Below are 19,154 nucleotides of genomic sequence, written 5' to 3' on the forward strand. Positions count from 1 at the left end.
CGCATGGGCCAGATGGGCCCCAGATGCTTAAACAGTTAACAGTTTTAAACGACATTTTTAATCATTTAAATGGTTAACTTTTAAAATGGTATTTACATCTTTAAAGGGAACCCCCTTGCATATATTGGCAGAGTCCATCCACCAATCTGGGGATGACAGAACACTTGCAGGTACATGAACAAGTATGTCTACCAGATAAGAGGGTTGATAGACTGACCTCAATCACCTCTGCATGACTGAGGTGAAGTCTGGCATGCTGAGTTATATATGTACAAGCTACCATATGACCTAGAAGGCTCAGGCAATTCCTCACTATTGTATGAAGATACATCTTGAAGTATTGCATAAGAGCAATACGGGGGGAGGGATAGCTCAGTGGTTTGAGCACTGGCCTGCTAAACCCAGGATTGTGAACTCCATCCTTGAGGGGGCCATTTAGGGATCTGGGGCAAAAATCTGTCTGGGGATTGGCCCTGCTTTGAACAGTGGGTTGGACTAGATGACCTCCTGAGGTCCCTTCCAACCCTGATATTCTATGATCATCTGAAACCTGGTGTGAGGTAAAAAAAAAGGCTCACTCTTATAGAGACAAAATCTGCCCCTATGAATCTGATTCACTCAGTGGTTTGAGCACTGGCCTGCTAAACCCAGGTTGTGAGTTCAATTCTTGAGGGGACCATTTAGGGATCTGGGGCAAAAATCTGCCCGGGGATTGGTCCTAGTTTAAGCAGGGGGTTGGACTAGATTACCTCCTGAGGTCCCTTCCAACCCTGATATTCTCTGATTCTAACCGACTTGTCCTTATTAATCAATAGGTTCAGTGAAAAAAAGGACCAGATCTTTTTGACAACTACCTCCACTAACTGTCTGGATTGACCTGGAATCAACTAATCATCCAGAAATGGGTACACCCGGACACCCACTTTCCTGAGATGTGCTGCAACCTCTGCCATGCACTTTGTGAAGACTTGAGAGGCTGATAACAGATCAAAAGGGAGGGCTGTAAATTAATGATTTTCTGCTATCCTGAACTTTAAAAATCTCCTGTGACTCTAGTGAACAACCACAGGGAAATAGGCATCCTTTATGTCAAGGGCAGCTGTCATGTTGTCTGGTGTGTGGCTGAAGCTGAGAGAGCGAAACTCAGATCAGACTATCATAAAAGAAGGCAGACACCCAAAACTGGTAGTATAGTCTATAATTAGATTTCACCAAGCCAGTAACAGAAGTGCACTCCTGGATTATTATACTAGACTCACAATGGAGTCAGACAGTCCCTTTAGTTTTCCAACCTTGTTTACCACCCAGACATACTGGACTTTATGATGAAAGGTTATTAAAAACAGAAAGCATCCACTTTAGGTTCTTCCAGCCCCAAAGGGTCAGTCACGTACCCCAGGTCAAGATATACTCCAAATCTTAGCAAAGACAACACTGACAGCCAATTTCTTTAGTAAACTAACTAAAGATTTATTAGCTAAGAAAAGGAAAAAAGAGTTATTGAGACGGTAAAGCAGATAAAATATATTACAGGTGAATCAGAGTTGTAGTCCAAATGATGCAGAGATGTAATGTCCCTGGTTGCTGCCTTGAAACCTGCCTTCTACTTATCAGCAACTGCCAGATAATAGCAACTTTGCCCTAGCATCCAAGGGGTTGCTAATAAGCCAAATCTACTGTATCCACAAAGTTCATTGCCTGTCCTCAGGGACAATCAAACCCCCATTGCCTATTTCTCCTATTGATTTCACACACCTTTGTTAACTTTTTATGTAAATAGGGTTTTCATTATGTTGGCTTACAATGCTTAATTTACATGCAGACCAAAGGATAGGTGAACAAACATCTTTGTCTGGCACAAAACCAGTTTGTCAACTATCTTCATACAGATTTTAGGAATATTTTTAACATACATAACTCTTTACATAGTATCTATACAGTAACTCCTCGCTTAACATTGTAGTTATGTTCCTGAAAAATGCTACTTTAAGTGAAATGATGTTAAGCGAATCCAATTTCCCCATAAGAATTAACGTAAATAGGGGAGGTTAGGTTCCAGGGAAATTGTTTTCACCAGACAAAAGACTATATTTTCTATATAATACACACACAGTATAAGTTTTAAACAAACAATTTAATACTGTACTCAGCAATGATGATTGTGAAGCTTGGTTGAGGTGGTGAAGTCAGAGGATGGAAGAGGGTGGGGTATTTCCCAGGGAATGCCTTATTGCTAAATGATGAACTAGCATTCGGCTGAGCCCTCAAGGGTTAACACATTGTTAATGTAGCCTCACACTCTACAAGGCAGCACGAATGGAGGGAGAGGAGATAGCATGGCAGAGAGAGACAGAGACACACACCTTGTGTGTGTGAGAGACATGCATTGCCCCTTTAAGTAGGCTGACCCCACTCTAAGTACATTGCCTTTTTACGTAGATCAGCAAGTTGAGACAACAGCTTCTGCCAGAAAGTTTCCTGCATCCTGACCCGTCGTGTGTCCCCCCACACACTCTGTGGAGATGGGGTAAAGGAGCGGGGCACAGGACCAGCGGGGAGAGGGGAACACCTTGACATTAGCACCCCTCTTCCCCCATCCCCCCAGCAAGCAGGAGGCTCCCAGGGGCAACTCCAAGGCAGAGGGCAAGAGCAGCACATGGCAGTGGGGGGAGGGACAGCTGAACTGCCCAGCAATTGATAGCCTGCTGGGCACCTGCACAGGGAACTTAGGGGAGCTGGGGAGCTGATGGGAGACTGCTGGTCCACCCTGGTTCCAACCCCGCCCCCCCACACCAGCTAGCTCCAACGGGCTGCTTTTTCTGCAAGCGGTGGACGAAGCAGGTGGCTGCCAAAAGACGTTATAAGGGAGCATTGCACAACTTTAAACAAGCATGTTCTCTAACTGATCAACAACGAAACAACGTTAACTGGGACGACGTTAAGTGAGGAGTGACCAGCATGAATGACCTCAGCATCCTGCCCCGACTTAAAGGATGCCTATGACCAGCATGTATGTGCCTTTCATTTAAGGCCTCACATGCCATTCTTTGGTGAACATACATACCAGGATCAGGATATTCTTGTAACTCCTTTGCCAAGTGGCATTAAGAGGTTCATGGGTCTAAGGCCTGATCTACAATGGGGGGAGAGAGAGAGAGAAGGAAATCGATCTAAGTTACACAACTTCAGCTACGTTATTCATGTAGCTGAAGTCAACATATTTAGATCAACTATCCATGGTGTCTTCACCGCGGTGAGTCGACTGCTGCCGCTGCCCCGTCAATTCCGCCTGTGCCTCTCGCGGTGGCAGAGTACAGGAGTCGATAGGAGAGCGATTGGGGATCGATTTATCGTGTCTACAGCAGACATGATAAATCGACCCCTGCTGGATCGATCGCTGCCCGCCGATCCGGCAGGCAGTGTAGACATACCCATAGACTCCACTTCGGATTTTATGTTTTTACAGTGGGACAGTTTATGTAGGTTAGTTACCTTGCAGTAAAAAAAAAGGATACTTTTTTCTAAACAACATAAGGCCATATTCCATCAGACCAATGGTCCACCTAGTCCAGTATCTTATCATTCAACACTGACCACTGCCAAACACGTCAAAGGGAATGAACAGAACAGGGCATTATTCAGTGATCCATTCCCTGTTGTCCAGTCCCAGCTTCTGGCAGTAGGAAGTTGAGAGACACCCAGAGCATCTTGATCTTCAAGCCATTGTTGGAATATCCTCCATGAATTTATCTAATTCTTTTTAAATCCCAGTTATACTTTTGGTCTTCAGAACATCCCCTGGCAATAAGTTCCATAGGTTGACTGGGCCTTGTGTGAAGATGTATTTCCTTATGTTTGTTTTAAACCTACTACCTATTAATTTCATTGGATGAGCCCTGGTTTGTGTGTTCTGTGAGGGGGATAAATAACACTTTCCTATTCACTTTCTCCACACCATTCATGATTTTATAGACCTCTGTCATAACCTCCCTTAATCCCCTCTTCTCTAACCTGATCGGTTCCAGTCTTTTTAATCTCTCCTCACATGGAAGCTGTTCCATAACCCTAATCATTTTTGTTTCCTCTATCTTTTCCAATTCAAATATATCTTTTTTGAGATAAGGCAACTAGAACTACATGCAATATTCAAGGTGCAAGTGTACCATGGATTTATATAATGACATAATTTATCCCTTTCCTAATGGTTCCAAAATTGTCAGCTTTTTTGATTGCCATTGCACACTGAGCAGATGTTTCACCCCTTTTCTAGATCATTTATGAATATGTTGAACTGCACTGGTCCCACTACAGATCCTTGTGGGACTCTGATATTTACCTCTTTCCATTGTGAAAACTGACCATTTATTGCTACCCTTTGTTTCCTAGCTTTTAACCAGTTACTGATCCATGAGAGGACCTTCTCTCTTATCTCATAACTGCTTACTTTGCCTATAACCCTTTGATTGACTACTGGCTGGATAATTTCACGACTACTTCCTCGGGAAAACAAAAACCTCTTTAAATCTTTCAGAAGAGGTAGTGAGGGAAAGGAGCGTCTGGAGCCAACCACCCATTTTATGTCCAAATTTAAGAGGGATGCAGACTGATATGTCCTCTCCCATTAAGATGTTCCGCAAAGGGCTGTAGGCAAGCTTGCACACAAGCAAAGAAACCCAAGGACCACTAATGATACAAAAAGTGGAGGGTAACTGGTCTCTCAGATAACCAGGGACCAATCCATCTTAAAGGTAAGTACCAAGGCCGCAAAGCAGATTCTTCACTGGGTGAAGGAGCTGGTGGACACCAACATAATGTGCGCTTGCCTTTTTGTATTATTTATACAGCCAGACACCGCATGCTAGATCAACTGAAGCTTCAAGTTGGCCTTTAGATAGTTCCAAGTAAATCACATTTCCGTAGTTAACATTATTCACAGAATGTTAAGGCCATAGGGGACCATTATGATCACCCAATCCGTTCTCCTACATAACACGGACCATAGAATTTCAGTAATTCCTTCACCAAGCCCATATTTCTGGTTGAGCTACAGCATATTTTAAGAAGTAATCCAACCTTGATTTTAAAACGTCAAGTGACCCAATCCTTTGGTAACCAATTCCAATAGTTAATTACCCTGACTCAAAATGTATGCCTTATTTCTAGCCTAAATTTAGCTTCTGCTTCCAGCCATTAGATATTGTTATACCTTTGTATGGTAGATTTCAGAGCCCTCTACTACCAGAAATCTTCTTCCCAGATTGATCCTTTTAGAAGTGCCTATCACCTACTAATCTTCTCTTGGACAAACTAAATAGAATGAGCTTCTTAAGTCTATGGTAAGCCAGGTTTTCCAGTCCTCAGAATTGTTCTTGTAGTTCTTTTCTAAACTCTTTACAATTTTTCCAACATCCTTTGGGAAGTGTGGACACCAGTATTGGACACAGTATTCCTCTAATGGTCTCACTAATTCTATCTACAATAGTAACACCACCTTCCTACTTCTACTCAATATTCCCTTGCGTCCACATACATAGCTTGTGTTAGCACACTGTAGCCCATAGGGCTAGCCTGCCTGCTTGCTATATTATATAACCTGCTTTTCTTTATTGGTTTGATTGATATAATTTTGGTTTATATTTCAGTAGATATTATTTTATTATATTTGGTTGTAATGCAAGGAGCCTACAGGCTGTATCCTGTATGTTTAGCTAGAGCAAGTTAGCATATGTGTGTGTAACCTTTGGCATAGATAAATGGCCTACTGGTTACCCTTTTAACTTTGGGGAACTGAAGAGGAAACTGAATGTGCTTATCATAATTCTGGGACGTACTGGTAACCACAAGGTATACTGCAAGAACATGGAAGTAATGATTCAGGCCAAAGGTAACAGTTTTGAGAATGAGACTTGATATTAATATGTATGAACATGTTATTAATATGTAAGAATATGTTAGTCTATTGAATAAGTGTACCCTAAGATTTATCTGGGTGAGGAAATAAGATTTGGGCATGGAAAACTGGGCACTGATATGAATATTCAGGATAATGCCAAGATCCTATAAGAGGTCAAACCACCATGTGGAAGGATTCCTTCTCTTAGTTATCTTTAAGTTCTCTTCTGGTTAAGCTACGAGTTCCTCTTATGCAATATAGCTTAGCTACTCAACCCTCGAAGCTGATCTCTACCATCCTGGGATTGAGGAACCTGGACAATCGAAATTATTGGGCATGCCAGAGATGAGGCTGGTCTTCTGTCTCCCACTACCATGTCCCCAAGGAAGGGTGTGAGTAAGCTAGTTTAAGTGGCTCTTGTAAAAGGGATGTTACCACCAGGAACTATAGAACTATACTACTTCTTTGTCGCTTTGTGGTTTGTAGCTTTGATTACTCTCTTGTTTTATTGTAATAAAAATATTAAAATTTTGGTTCTGTCCTCAGTGTGAATGTCCTTGCCGCACACCCTGAGAGTCCAGACAAAGTACTGATCTGTCTACATTCCCTAATTCTGTAGCCTGACAAGAACCAAAGTATCTTCTGGTCAGATTATTGGTAAGCCTATAATAAATCAGCCCTATAAAATCAGGTTAACACAGTTAGCTACAGCACCACCTCATAAGCTCATATTCAGTTTTTTATCCATCATGATGCCTAAATTCCAAAATTCAGTCCCCCATAAGTGTGACCTATATTCTTCATTCCCAGATTTATGATCTTGCATTTGGCTATACTAAAATATATTGTTCAAGTAAGTCCAGATCATTCTGTAGAAAAAACGGTTACTAAGCTTCCATAACTGTTGTTCTTTGAGATGCGTTGCACATGACCAATCCACTCTACGTGTGTGCACACCAAGCACAGTTAAAAAAATTTCTCTCCGTGGTACCCATTGGTACCAGCTGGAACCCCCTCTGGTGCCACATGCTCACAGCACCACTCCCCCTCAGATCCTCCTTTCTAGAAAAAACTGATGTACAAGGCAGGAGTGGGCGGTGGTAGAATGGACATGGGCAACATATCTTGAAAAACAGTTACAGAAGGTTAGTAACCATTTTTTCTTCGAGTGATTGCACATGTGCATTCCACTCTGGTGACTCCCAAGCAGTTGAATAGGTGGAGGGATCGGCGTTCACAGATATATGGACTGCAGGACAGCTCAACAAAATTTGGCATCATCTCTGGACTGCGGAGGATGGTGTAATGGGAGGAGAACATATGCACCGATGACCAGATCTGTGCTATGAATGCTGCTGAGGATGCTTCTGACCTTGTGGAATGAGCTGTCAGGATAGCTGGAGGCGGATCCCCTACTCAATTGTAACAAGTATGAATGCAATCAGAACAAAATTGTCTGCAAATAGATTGTGAGGCCCTTCAACCTGTCCGCTACCGCTACTAACAGTTAAGTGGACTTTCTGAATGGTTTAGTCTGTTCTATGTAGAATGCTAGGGCTCGTCTAACATCCAATGAGTAATGGCGCTGTTCTGCCCTATTTGCATGTGGCTTTGGGTAAAAGAGAAGACGACAGATTGTCTGATTGTTATGAAATTGTGAGACCACTTTCGGTCGGAAACAGGTGAGGATATAACTGTACCTTGTCTTTAAAGACGACTGTGTTTGGAGGCTCTGATGTGAGGGCACAGAGCTCCGAAACTCTTCTGGCCAAAGTGATGGCCACTAAGAAAACTACTTTCCAGGAGAGATACAATAAGGAGCATGTTGTCAGTAGTTCAAACGGAGGTTCCAGGAGCTTTAACACCACCAAGTTCAGGTCCCAGGGAGGAACAAACTTTCTTATTTGAGAGTATAACCTCTCTAGCCCCTTCATAAAATTAGACGGACATGTCACGTGAAAACACGGATCAGTTATTCACCCGGAGGTGGAAAGCCAATATTGCTGCAAGGTGAACCTTGACAGAGAAGATAGCTAAACTGTGCTGCTTCAGATGTAATGGATACTTGAGTATTTCCTGTAAGAATGACTACATGGGTAAGACCCCACGTTGGGATGCCCAGACTGAAAACTGCTAACTCAAATTACAAAATTTCACTAAAATGACTTAAAACTATATACAAACATGCAAAATAGAAAAACACTGAGAGGCCTTGCCAAAGCAAAGATAGCAGTTCCAGCAACCGTCACAGGCTAATGTGTGTGTTACATATTAAATGTGCTACAATTATTTTTTAATCACGAATCAAGAACATTGTATGGTACTAAATCAAATCTCTTACAGAAGTCCAAATATATATGAAAGTCATAAGGGAATGTATAACACTTAATACAAGATTATGTATGCAAAAGGAGCCAAAGAACAAGTAGTAATTTCTGGCCACTGATGCTATTAGGGTGCCTAAGAAAATGGACTGTAAAGCAGTGAAATGCACCTTGATGGATAAAGGGGCACTCAGGAAACCCCAGACATTCAGATCTCCCATTTCAGTCAGAACCAGCTGCACCCAAAGGCTAAGGGGTCAAGTCAGAAAATTCCAGCATTCCCAATCAGAACTCTCCTCTTTCATTTACACTGGGAATTGCAGCAGATGCCAACATCATCTTTACAGCCTCCTGACATGATCATAATTCATTTAACTCTGAAACCTAGACTAATTTCCCCCCCTCTAATTTGTTGTATTGCCATTGATTCTTGACACCCCCCATCCCCTTCAACCCAAGCCTGTCCTGCCATAGCTTCATCCCAAGCCTATCCTGCCATAGCTCCTTTTACCCACTTTCCTTCTCTTATACCTACAGCCACTTCCCCCTGCTCACCATTCTTCTGCCCCACTTCAACCAATGAGTGCTAACACAAATATATTCCCATTGCACTCTCTCCCTATACACATACATATATATACACACACACACGATGTACCCCAATCATGTCCCTGTATTTTGTCTGTAAGTTGCATCCCTTTCATCCATTTTAGATTGTAAACTCTTTGAGGTAGGGATGGTGTATACTACAATATAAGACATAACACCTTCATCTGAAAAAGTAGTTAGAGCTCTTTTTTTCCTACCAGCATTATTTCAGACTTGTATTTTCTGACTGTTTCATGAAGTTGTGAGTTCTCAAGGAGAGCGTCACCTTATTGTCATCCTCACTGGGAGGAACTACATTCATGTCAAGACAATCTGACCATGTGTATTTAGAGCTGTTAAATAAAACCAGTTTAATGCTTGCAGTCCTCCATAAGAAGCACATTCACCACCGGCCCTGTGGGAGAAATGAACTTTATGGGAATTTGGAACATTTCCTTTGTGAATAAGAATGAGGAAAAGATTGATTTCTCCTTAAGAGGGAAGAAGGGTTCAGAATTCTGTGAGAGAATCTCTGAGAGGAGAAATTCTTATCTTGCCCTTTCTGGAGTCCCTGTTTCATATATCCACCAACACTTAGGAGATTTCAAGAGGGGAGTGGAGAAAGACTAAAAGCAGACCCCAATTTATTTTGCTTGGCTATATGCCTTCACAACCTTCCAGCAGCTTTTTAGACTTACTCTATACCCAAGTTTGCATCAGGGCAGTGGTAAGGTATTAGGTCCAAAACTTTGATATTCACCCAAATGGCAGCATGCAATGATGGGCTTTTTCTCAAGTTGCCCTAGACAACAAGGCCCAGGCCACAGGAAGCACACAGTGGACTGTCCTAGTGGGAATTGTCATGTATCTTTTGGATCCTTGGGGCAAATCCATTCTCAGTATGCAAGCAACTGAAGATCCCAGAAATCCTGATTGGTTAACAAGGGATTTTTTTGTTGTTGTAGTTTTGGGGGGGTTTTAAGGGCATTCATGCCTCAGAAAGGAAGTAGAACATTCCAAGAATGGCAAAAGTGGACCAAACTTTGTATTTAGGATATTTTCTGCCCTTTGATAAGCTTCTCAGCCATTTTTCAAGAGAAAAATGAAAGCTTTAAGTGAAAAAAAGAAAACCGAGCAACACAGATGGGATAAAGTCAGAGAAAAACAGTACCAAAAAAGTACCAAGCGTAGTTGTGTTACCTTCTATGTTAAAGCATAAGAGAAACCTCAAACATGAATCTTACCGCGGAGAAGAAATACCTTTTTGTATTTGGCATTATTAAAACTCGGCTCAACTGATTTACTGTCAAGATTTGGATCATTTCAAAGAAAAGAATTGAAAGCCAAGAGGTGATTAGTAAAGCTTGTAATTTCAGATGAAACACCAACCAAAACCCATACAGAATATATCAGCCTTCATTTCAGGCTAGTCTGCTAACTAAATACCTCCTGCAAATAAGTCAGAGGTTAAAACAACTTAATTTTTTGAGCCATCAGGTCAAAAACAGGATCAAGTCTAAAAAAAGCTCAGTTTTTAAAAACAGACTACTACAAATCAAGGCCTGACAAAATTGTTAACCTTGATAAAAAGCAGGTACTGGGTTGTTTCTAATAGTTTTATGCAATTTTATTACATTTTCAATGCATTCTAAAATTGAACAATAATCTAAGAGTGAGAATATTCTAAGTTTAGACTGATCTAAATATACTACTGCTTGACTTCAATGTCCCCAATGACAAGTCTGGTACTTACACAAATTTCATTTCTTCCTGCCCTTGGTAAAACAGACACATACACTATTTTATTCTTAACATGGGTCTTGAAGCAAACTCTTCACAAACTATAAGCAGTTCACTCTGTTTTTAGGATTAAAGGGGAAAAATATTTCCCCTTCTATTGAAAACTATTCTGCTATTCTACTGATGTCCTTGTCTATAAAAATTTGACAGCTGAACAAAATCTTTCACTGTAACACACAAAAACAAGCATCATCTTACCTTTAAATAAGATCCATAATATTTGGTTACATAAGGACTGTCACACTGACTCAGCACTGTGATTTCTTGTTGGATGTCCTCTATTTCATCTTCCGCTTCTTCTAGATCAATAATTTTTATAGCAACCACTTTCTGAGTTTGATTGTCAATTCCTTTAAAAACCTCACCAAAAGAGCCCTTGCCAATTTTCTCCAGTTTTGTAAACAGTTCTTCTGGATCTGCTTGTAGATTCTGTTAAATTTACAAAAAGAAAAAGATATTCAATACTTACAGTGTTACAAACAAAAATGTTAAACACTTCCAAAGACAAGGACTAGTGACTTTCCACAACTCATTAGATCCTATGGAATCTTACGTATAATGCTATTCTCCCACCTCCGGACTTATCTGTCTTTTCTGCATCCTTTATTTTCCTATTTTTCCACATTTTACCGCTGTGCTCTCAACCTGACCCTCCTCCAGTTCAGATGTAATTTCTGTTCCATTCTTCACTGGATACAAAGGTATCTTTGAATTACTGATTTTTTAGCAGATTTCTTTATGCAACCCAAGTGCTACTCAGTACTTGCCAGCCTTCCTCCAAATTCTAATGTAAATGGTTACCCAAAACCTTGTTAGTTTTCTGTACCAGCATACTAGTTTAATTTAAAGTCAAGTCCATCCCTTTTGAAGAAAAGAGGGCTTATACAAAAAAGTTCAATACTGCCTAATAAGTATTAACCCCTCTTTTTTAATACGATCTACTCATCCAAGCTGTCAGGTAGGGTGGCTAAAAATCCATTTTTTTAATTAAAACTTTTTTATTTAAATTGAATTTTTTTAAATTAAATACAGTTTTTAAAATTTGAAATTGACAACCTATGTTAAGGTCTACAGTTATTATAATCTATTAAAATACTTTACATTAAATACAGCAAATAATATTAAACAATATATGTCTGCTGACAAGTTTTAAAGAAAGTCAAACCACTGACCTGGTGAGTGTCACTGGCTAAGCACTGAGAATCAAAAGTTTGTTAAGTGCTAAATAAGTTTTTGACAAGAGAGAGCCTCTTCATGAATTTTCTTCATGCATACAGTTTCTCCAACTAGTTCATTTCAATGACTAGTTCATTCAAAATTAAGAAACTAATTGGGAGCTGAAAAGCTTGTTTTCCTCCTCCAATATATGAATAAAAACTAGGTGTGAGAGGATGAGACCTACTAGTTCTAAAATCTTGAAGGACAATTTGACCAGAAAAAAAAAATCAATGAGTTCAATACACTATAGATAATGCTTACTTTATTTAATAAATCAGTTAGTTTTAAATACAAAACATGTTTTGATAAACTTACATTTTGTTTATTATGTATCCAGAACATTTAAAGTAACATTATTCAACTAAAAAAATTGAAAATCTGTTTGTGCATATTAACTGAATTCCATCCAAATGCAATTTGATACAAATCAAATGTAGACAATTAATCTAGTCAAATAAGAAAATGCATCATTCACCATTTTCAAACATAATAAAAAAGTAAAAAGTAAAAATCTGAATAAATGTAAGTTAAACTTTATAAATTGTTTAAATAAATGGGGAAGATATAGTGCATCCTCCTAGTTAACGGGAAGCAACACCAAATTCAGTATAAAAACTATATTTAGTTTCAAAGCAACACGTTTTAATGGTAATCAACCAATGAGAATCAATCTTAGGACAATAACTAAAAAGTACAAATGCAAAACATGATTAAAATTTGATTATTTAAATCAAGGTTTCCTGCTTGCTGACTTAAATCATTATTAAAATTGGTAATTTAAATCGCTTTAATGTAAATCAATCCACCATGCTTTCAATTTGGTCATGCATGTGAAAATGAAAGCATTTCAAAGCATATCAGCAGGTCTATTTTTTTCCCAAATAACTAGGGCCCTACCAAATTCACAGCCATGAAAAATGCATCACAAACCATGAAATCTGGTCTCCCCCTCGTGAAATCTGGTCTTTTATGTGCTTTTACCCTATACTATACAGACTTCAAAGGGGAGACCAGAGTTACCCAAATTGGGGGTCCTGACCCAAAAGGGAGTTGCCAGGGGGGTCACAATGTTATCGGGGGGGGGGGGGTGCAGTATTACCACCTTTACTACTGCACTGCCTTCAGGCTGGGTGGCCAGAGAGCAGCGGCTGTTGGACAGGCACCCCGCTCAGAAGGCGGTGCCGCACCAGCAACATTTCAGAAGTATAATACTATGCCACCTTTACTTCTGCGCTGCTGCCTTCAGAGCTGGGAGGCTGGAGAGTGGTGGCTGCTGACTGAGGGTCCAGCTCAATACCATACCATGCCATCCTTACTTCTGCACTGCTGCTGGCAGTGGCTCTGCCTTCAGAGCTGGGCTCCCACCAGCAGCTGCACAGCAGTAAGGGAAGCAGTACCGCAACTGCCCCCCCCCCCACACACACACACAATAACCTTGCAACCCTCCCACAACTCCTTTTTGGGTCAGAAACCCTACAATTACAACATGGTAAAATTTCAGACTTAAATAGCCTAAATTATGACATTTACTATTTTAAAAATCCTATAACTGTGAAATTGATCAAAATGGACCATGAATTTGGTAGGGCCCTACTAATAACCCAAGGCTTCAAGTATAAACTCTGGTCAAATGTAATCAGCAAGCATGTTTTCTTGAGTACCTCTACTCTTTGTACAAACACAGGCCTTTCACTCATTAGTAGCACTGTCAAAGCTTTCCTAGCCATCATTTTACTGTTCACCAGCCACCAAAGGCTATCTGCAATCTATTCACCTTGACTTGAATTTCAGTTCAGCTCTCCACAAGCAGCTTTGATCTTCACTACAAACCTCACAAAACTGTGTATATACACATATTTTCTTGGCAGCAGCACAGACACACATTTAGACACAATATGAAACCAGTTCATGCAGATCTGTCATAAAAAGCCTCAAGCCTTCAAATTCAATATATTGTTTCTCTTTACTTTGAAGTAATAGTTTCAACAGCATGAGCAACAATTAATTCCAGGAAAGAAAGGCCACAAAACTTTGCTCTACAAAAATCTTTCTCCCTCCTACAGTCCGCAACAGTTTTGCTTTCAATTATATGCAGGAAGGAGTTATTTCCTGCAGCAGGTGGGAAACTTAAATTTAAGACAGAAGCAGGATGCAGAGAAGAAATTGTGGTCAACTCCACTCAGCTGCATCTAGTCTTACTATCATTTTTTAAAAGCAGATTGTTAACTACAAATGACATTTTAATATTTGGATCTATTATCTATGGCTGCCATCTCTTCAAAAATAAAAAAAATAAACTGGCCAACTAGCACTGGAATGGGTTACCTAGGGTGGTGGTGGAGGAACTTCCTTAGAGGTTTTTAAGCTCAGGCTTGACAAAGCCGTGGGCTGGGATGATTTAGTTGGGGTTGGTCCTGCTTTGAGCACAGGGTTGGACTATATGACCTCCTGAGGTCCCTTCCAATCCTGATTTTCTATGATTTTATGATCTTATAAGATTTTCAAGGTGAATGGGAGTATCATACAACTACTAATTTTAAGATGACAGCTAAATACTCCATTAAATATGTTCCATGGAAAATAAGACATTAACCTTGTGAATTCCAGATTAATTGTTCGAAGTTTTTACAACAAAAGGGATGCACCTTTCACTCACAGTACTGTAAATTCACCGTAATTGGGGTAACTACACTCTTGGCTGTGTCCTGGTTAACATAGTTCACCTAATAATAGCAGTGCCTGCTGCATTTTAAGGATTGTATTAGCAAAATATTTGCTCAATGAAGATGCATTTAGCCAGTGTGAAGGAGTTAAATATTATTTCACCAGGCGTAAAACTGAGCTCCAATTATTTAATACAGAAATTTATAAATTCTAAAAAGAAAAAAGAAAATCATTTTTATTCACTACAGTTCTCCTAACACATACACACACCCCGTCCTCCCCATTTTCCGTCTTCCACACAAACTTAGACAATTACTATTCAATTAAGAAATATACTACTGATTCTTTTTCAAAAACCATGCCTCAGTTCAACTGGATTTTCATGAAGAAAGCCAATCCAAACTAGTTAAACAAAAACTGAGACAATGTTACTACTGAAAGACCTGTTTAATTTGCACTTTATTTTTGTGGCAGATCTTTAAGAAGTCAGCCAAAAGAAAAACTACTAAACTAAAATGTAGCAGAGAACAGTGTGGGATATCAACAATACCTATTACAGACACTGTCGATATTTATATAGATATAGTTGAATACATACATACACATGCACAAACAATTATATCTAGTCCAACCCATTGCTCAAAGCAGGACCAATCCCCAACTAAATCATCCCAGCCAGGGTTTTGTCAAGCCTGACCTTAAAAACCTCTAAGGAAGGAGATTCCACCACCTCCCTAGGTAACCCATTCCAGTGCTTTACCATCCTCCTAGTGAAAAAGTTTTTCCTAATATCCAACCTAACACCTCCCACCCCACTACAACTTGAGACCATTATTCCTTGTTCTATCATCTGCTACCACTGAGAATAGTCTAGATCCATCCTCTTTGGAACCCCCTTTCAAGTAGTTGAAAGCAGCTACCAAATCCCCCCTCAGTCTTCTCTTCTGCAGAGTAAACAATCCCAGTTCCCTCAGCCTCTCTTCATAAGTCATGTGCTCCAGCCCTCTAATCATTTTTGTTGCCCTCCGCTGGACTCTTTCCAACTTTTCCACATCCTTCTTGTAGTGTGGGGCCCAAAACTGGACACAGTACTCCAGATGAGGCCTCATCAATACCGAATAGAGGGGAATGATCACGTTCCTCAATCTGCAGGCAATGCTCCTACTTATACAGCCCATAATGCCGTTAGCCTTCTTGGCAACAAGGGCACATTGTTGACTCATATCCAGCTTCTCGTCCACCGTAACCCCTAGGTCCTTTTCTGCAGAACTGCTGCCTAGCTATTCGGTCCCTAGTCTGCAGCAGTGCATGGGATTCTTCTGTCCTAAGTCCAGGACTCTGCACTTGTCCTCGTTGAGCCTCATCAGATTTATTTTGGACCAATCTTCTAATCTGTCTAGGTCCCTCTGTATCCTATCCCTACCCTCCAGAGTATCTACCATTCCTCCCAGTTTAGTGTCATCTGCAAACTTGCTGAGGGTGCAGTCCACGCCATCCTCCAGATCATTAATAAAGATATTGAACAAAACCGGCCCCAGGACTGACCTTTGGGGCACGCACTTGAAACCCGCTGCCAACTAGACATGGAGCCATTGATCACTACCCGTTGAGCCTGATGATCTAGCCAGCTTTCTATCCCCCTTATAATCCATTCATCCTGCCCATACCTCTTTAACTTGCTGGCAAGAATACGTGGGAGACCATATCAAAAGCTTTGCTAAAGTCAAGGAATAACACGTCCCCTGCTTTCCCCTCATACACAGAGCCAGTTATCTCATCATAGAAGGCAATTAGGTTAGTCGGGCATGACTTGGTGAATCCATGCTGACTGTTCCTAATCACTTTTCTCTCCTCTAAGTGCTTCAAAATTGATTCTTGAGGACCTGCTCCATGATTTTTCCAGGGACTGAGGTGAGGTTGACTGGCCTGTAGTTCCCCGGATCCTCCTCCTTCCCTTTTTTAAAGATGGGCACTACATTAGTCTTTTTCCAGTGAGGACCTCCCCCGATCGCCACGAGTTTTCAAAGATAATGGCCAATGGCTCTGCAATCACATCCGCCAACTCCTTTAGCACCCTCAGATGCAGTGCATCCGGCCCCATGAACTTGTGCTCGTCCAGTTTTTCTAAACAGTCCTGAACCACTTCTTTCTCCACAGAGGGCTGGTCACCTCCTCCCTATACTGTGCTACTCAGTGCAGTAGTCTAGGAGCTGACCTTATTTGTGAAGACAGAGGTGAAAAAAGCATTGAGTACATTAGCTTTTTCCACATCCTGTCACTAGGTTGCCTCCCCTGTTCAGTAAGGGGCCCACACTTTCCCTGACTTTCTTCTTGTTGCTGACATACCTCTAGAAACCCTTCTTGTTAATCTTAACATCCCTTGCTAGCTGCAACTCCAATTTTGTCTTCCTGATTTCACTCCTGCATGCCTGAGCAATATTTTTATACTCCTCCCTGGTCATCTGTCCAATCTTCCAATTCTTGTAAGCTTCTTTTTTGTGTTTAAGATCAGCAAGGATTTCACTGTTAAGCCAAGCTGGTCGCCTGCCATATTTAATGTTCTTTCTACACATCGGGATGGTTTGTTCCTGCAACCTCAATAAGGATTCTTTAAAATACAGCCAGCTCTCCTGGACTCCTTTCCCCTTCATGTTATTCTCACAGGGGATCCTGCCCATCAGTTCCCTGAGGGAGTCAAAGTCTGCTTTTCTGAAGTCCAGGGTCCGTATTCTGCTGTTCTCCTTTCTTCCTTGTGTCAGGATCCTGAACTCGACCATCTCATGGTCACTGCCTCCCAGGTTCCAATCCACTTTTGCTTCCCCTAGTAATTCTTCCCTGTTAGGAGCAGAGCTCTTCTTGACCTGCTGCTCACAAGTTGGTTCCTCCAGCACTTGCACTAGGAAATTGTCCCCTACACTTTTCAAAAACTTCCTGGATTGTCTGTGCACTACTGTACTGCTCTCCCAGCAGATATCGGGGTGACTGAAGTCCCCAATGAGAACCAGGGCCTGCGCTCTAGTATATTCTGTTAGTTGCCAGAAAAAAGCCTCGTCCACCTCAGCCCGCCGGTCTGGTGGTCTATAGCAGATTCCCACCATGACATCACCCTTGTTGCTCACACTTCTAAACTTAATCCAGAGACACTCAGGTTTTTCTGCAGTTTCATACCGGAGCTCTGAGCAGTCATACTGCTCTCTTACATACAATGCAACTTCCCCACCTTTTCTGCCCTGCCTGTCCTTCCTGAACAGTTTATATCCATCCATGACAGTACCCCGGTCATGTGAGTTATCCCACCAAGTCTCTGTTATTCCAATTACATCATAATTCCTTGACTGTGCCAGGACGTCCAGTTCTCCCTGCTTGTTTCCCAGGCTTCCTGCATTTGTGGATAGGCACTTAAGATAATTCGCTGATCATTCTGCTTTCTCAGTATGAGGCAGGAGTCCTCCCCTCTTGCGCTCTCCTGTGCATGCTTCCTCCTGGTATCCCACTTCCCCACTTACCTCAGGGCTTTGGTCTCCTTTACCCGGTGAACCTAGTTTAAAGCCCTCCTCACTAGATTAGCCAGCCTGCTTGCGAAGATGCTCTTCCCACTCTTCATTAGGTAGAGCCCATCTCTGCCTAGCAATCCTTCTTGGAACACCATCCCATGGTCAAAGAATCCAAAGCCTTCTCTCTGACACCACCTGCGTAGCCATTCGTTGACTTCCACGATTCGACTGTCTCTACCCAGGCCTTTTCCTGCCACAAGGAGGATGGATGAGTACACTACTTGCACCTCAAACTCCTTTATCTTTCTTCCCAGAACCACATAGTCTGCAGTGATCCGCTCAAGGTCATTCTTGGCAATATCATTAGTGCCCACGTGGAGAAGCAGGAAGGGGTAGCAATCCGAGGGCTTGATGAGTCTCGGCAGTCTCTCCATCACATCATGAATCCTAGCTCCTGGCAAGCAACAGACTTCTCAGTTTTCCCAACCCGCCTCCTTCTTTAGGACTCTTGGGATTGGTGGTCGTGGAACCTGCATCACTAGGACAGTGCATCTCATGCCTTCCAATCGGTGGAGTCTCCTTCTGCTTCTCCCTTCCCTCAGATGTATCATCTAATCCAGTGGTTCTCAAACTAGGGCCGCCACTTGTTCAGGGAAAGCCCCTGGCAGGCCGGGCCGGTTTGTTTACCTGCTGCATCCACAGGTTCAGCCGATCACAGCTCCCAGGGGCCGCGGTTCGCCACTCCAGGCCAATGGGGGTGGCAGGAAGCGGCAGCCAGTACATCCCTCGACCCACGCTGCTTCCTGCAGTTCTCATTGGCCTAGAGCGGCGAACCGCGGTGACTGGGAGCTGTGATCGGCCGAACCTGCAGACGCGGCAGGTAAACAAACCGGCCCGGCCCACCAGGGGCTTTCCCTGAACAAGCAGTGGCCCTAGTTTGAGAACCACTGATCTAGTTCACTCTCCGTATTAGTACTTGTGGAGAGAATATGAAAACAGTTGCTCACCTGTATCTGCATTGCTGGTACATGGATGCTCCTCTTTCTTCTTCTGGAGGTCACATGCGGCTAATTTTTGAGCCAGATTGATCTGTATTTTAGCAAAAACAGCATGGAACCTCTTTCATCACAAGACTCCATGTCTCTATCCTTACAGCGGGAATGAACTTTATAT

The 19,154-nt window shown here is 41.8% G+C and overlaps 1 protein-coding gene across 5 annotated transcripts in view; it reads right to left on the reverse strand.

The window, feature by feature from the left end:
• The window catches only part of STK24 (serine/threonine kinase 24), a 102,415-nt gene that overhangs the window by 70,657 nt on the left and 12,604 nt on the right, over positions 1–19,154 (reverse strand). For all 5 annotated transcript variants that reach the window (XR_005583040.1, XR_005583038.1, XM_039482443.1 and 2 more), the window contains exon 2: positions 10,804–11,034. Coding sequence is in view for 3 of the 5 variants with exons in the window: in XM_039482443.1 (XP_039338377.1) it covers positions 10,804–11,034 (231 nt within the window). In the remaining 2 variants the exon portion in view is untranslated. The remainder of the gene's footprint in view (positions 1–10,803; positions 11,035–19,154) is intronic.

This window comes from Mauremys reevesii, linkage group 1, assembly GCF_016161935.1.
Source record: "Mauremys reevesii isolate NIE-2019 linkage group 1, ASM1616193v1, whole genome shotgun sequence".
Taxonomy (NCBI): domain Eukaryota; kingdom Metazoa; phylum Chordata; order Testudines; family Geoemydidae; genus Mauremys; species Mauremys reevesii.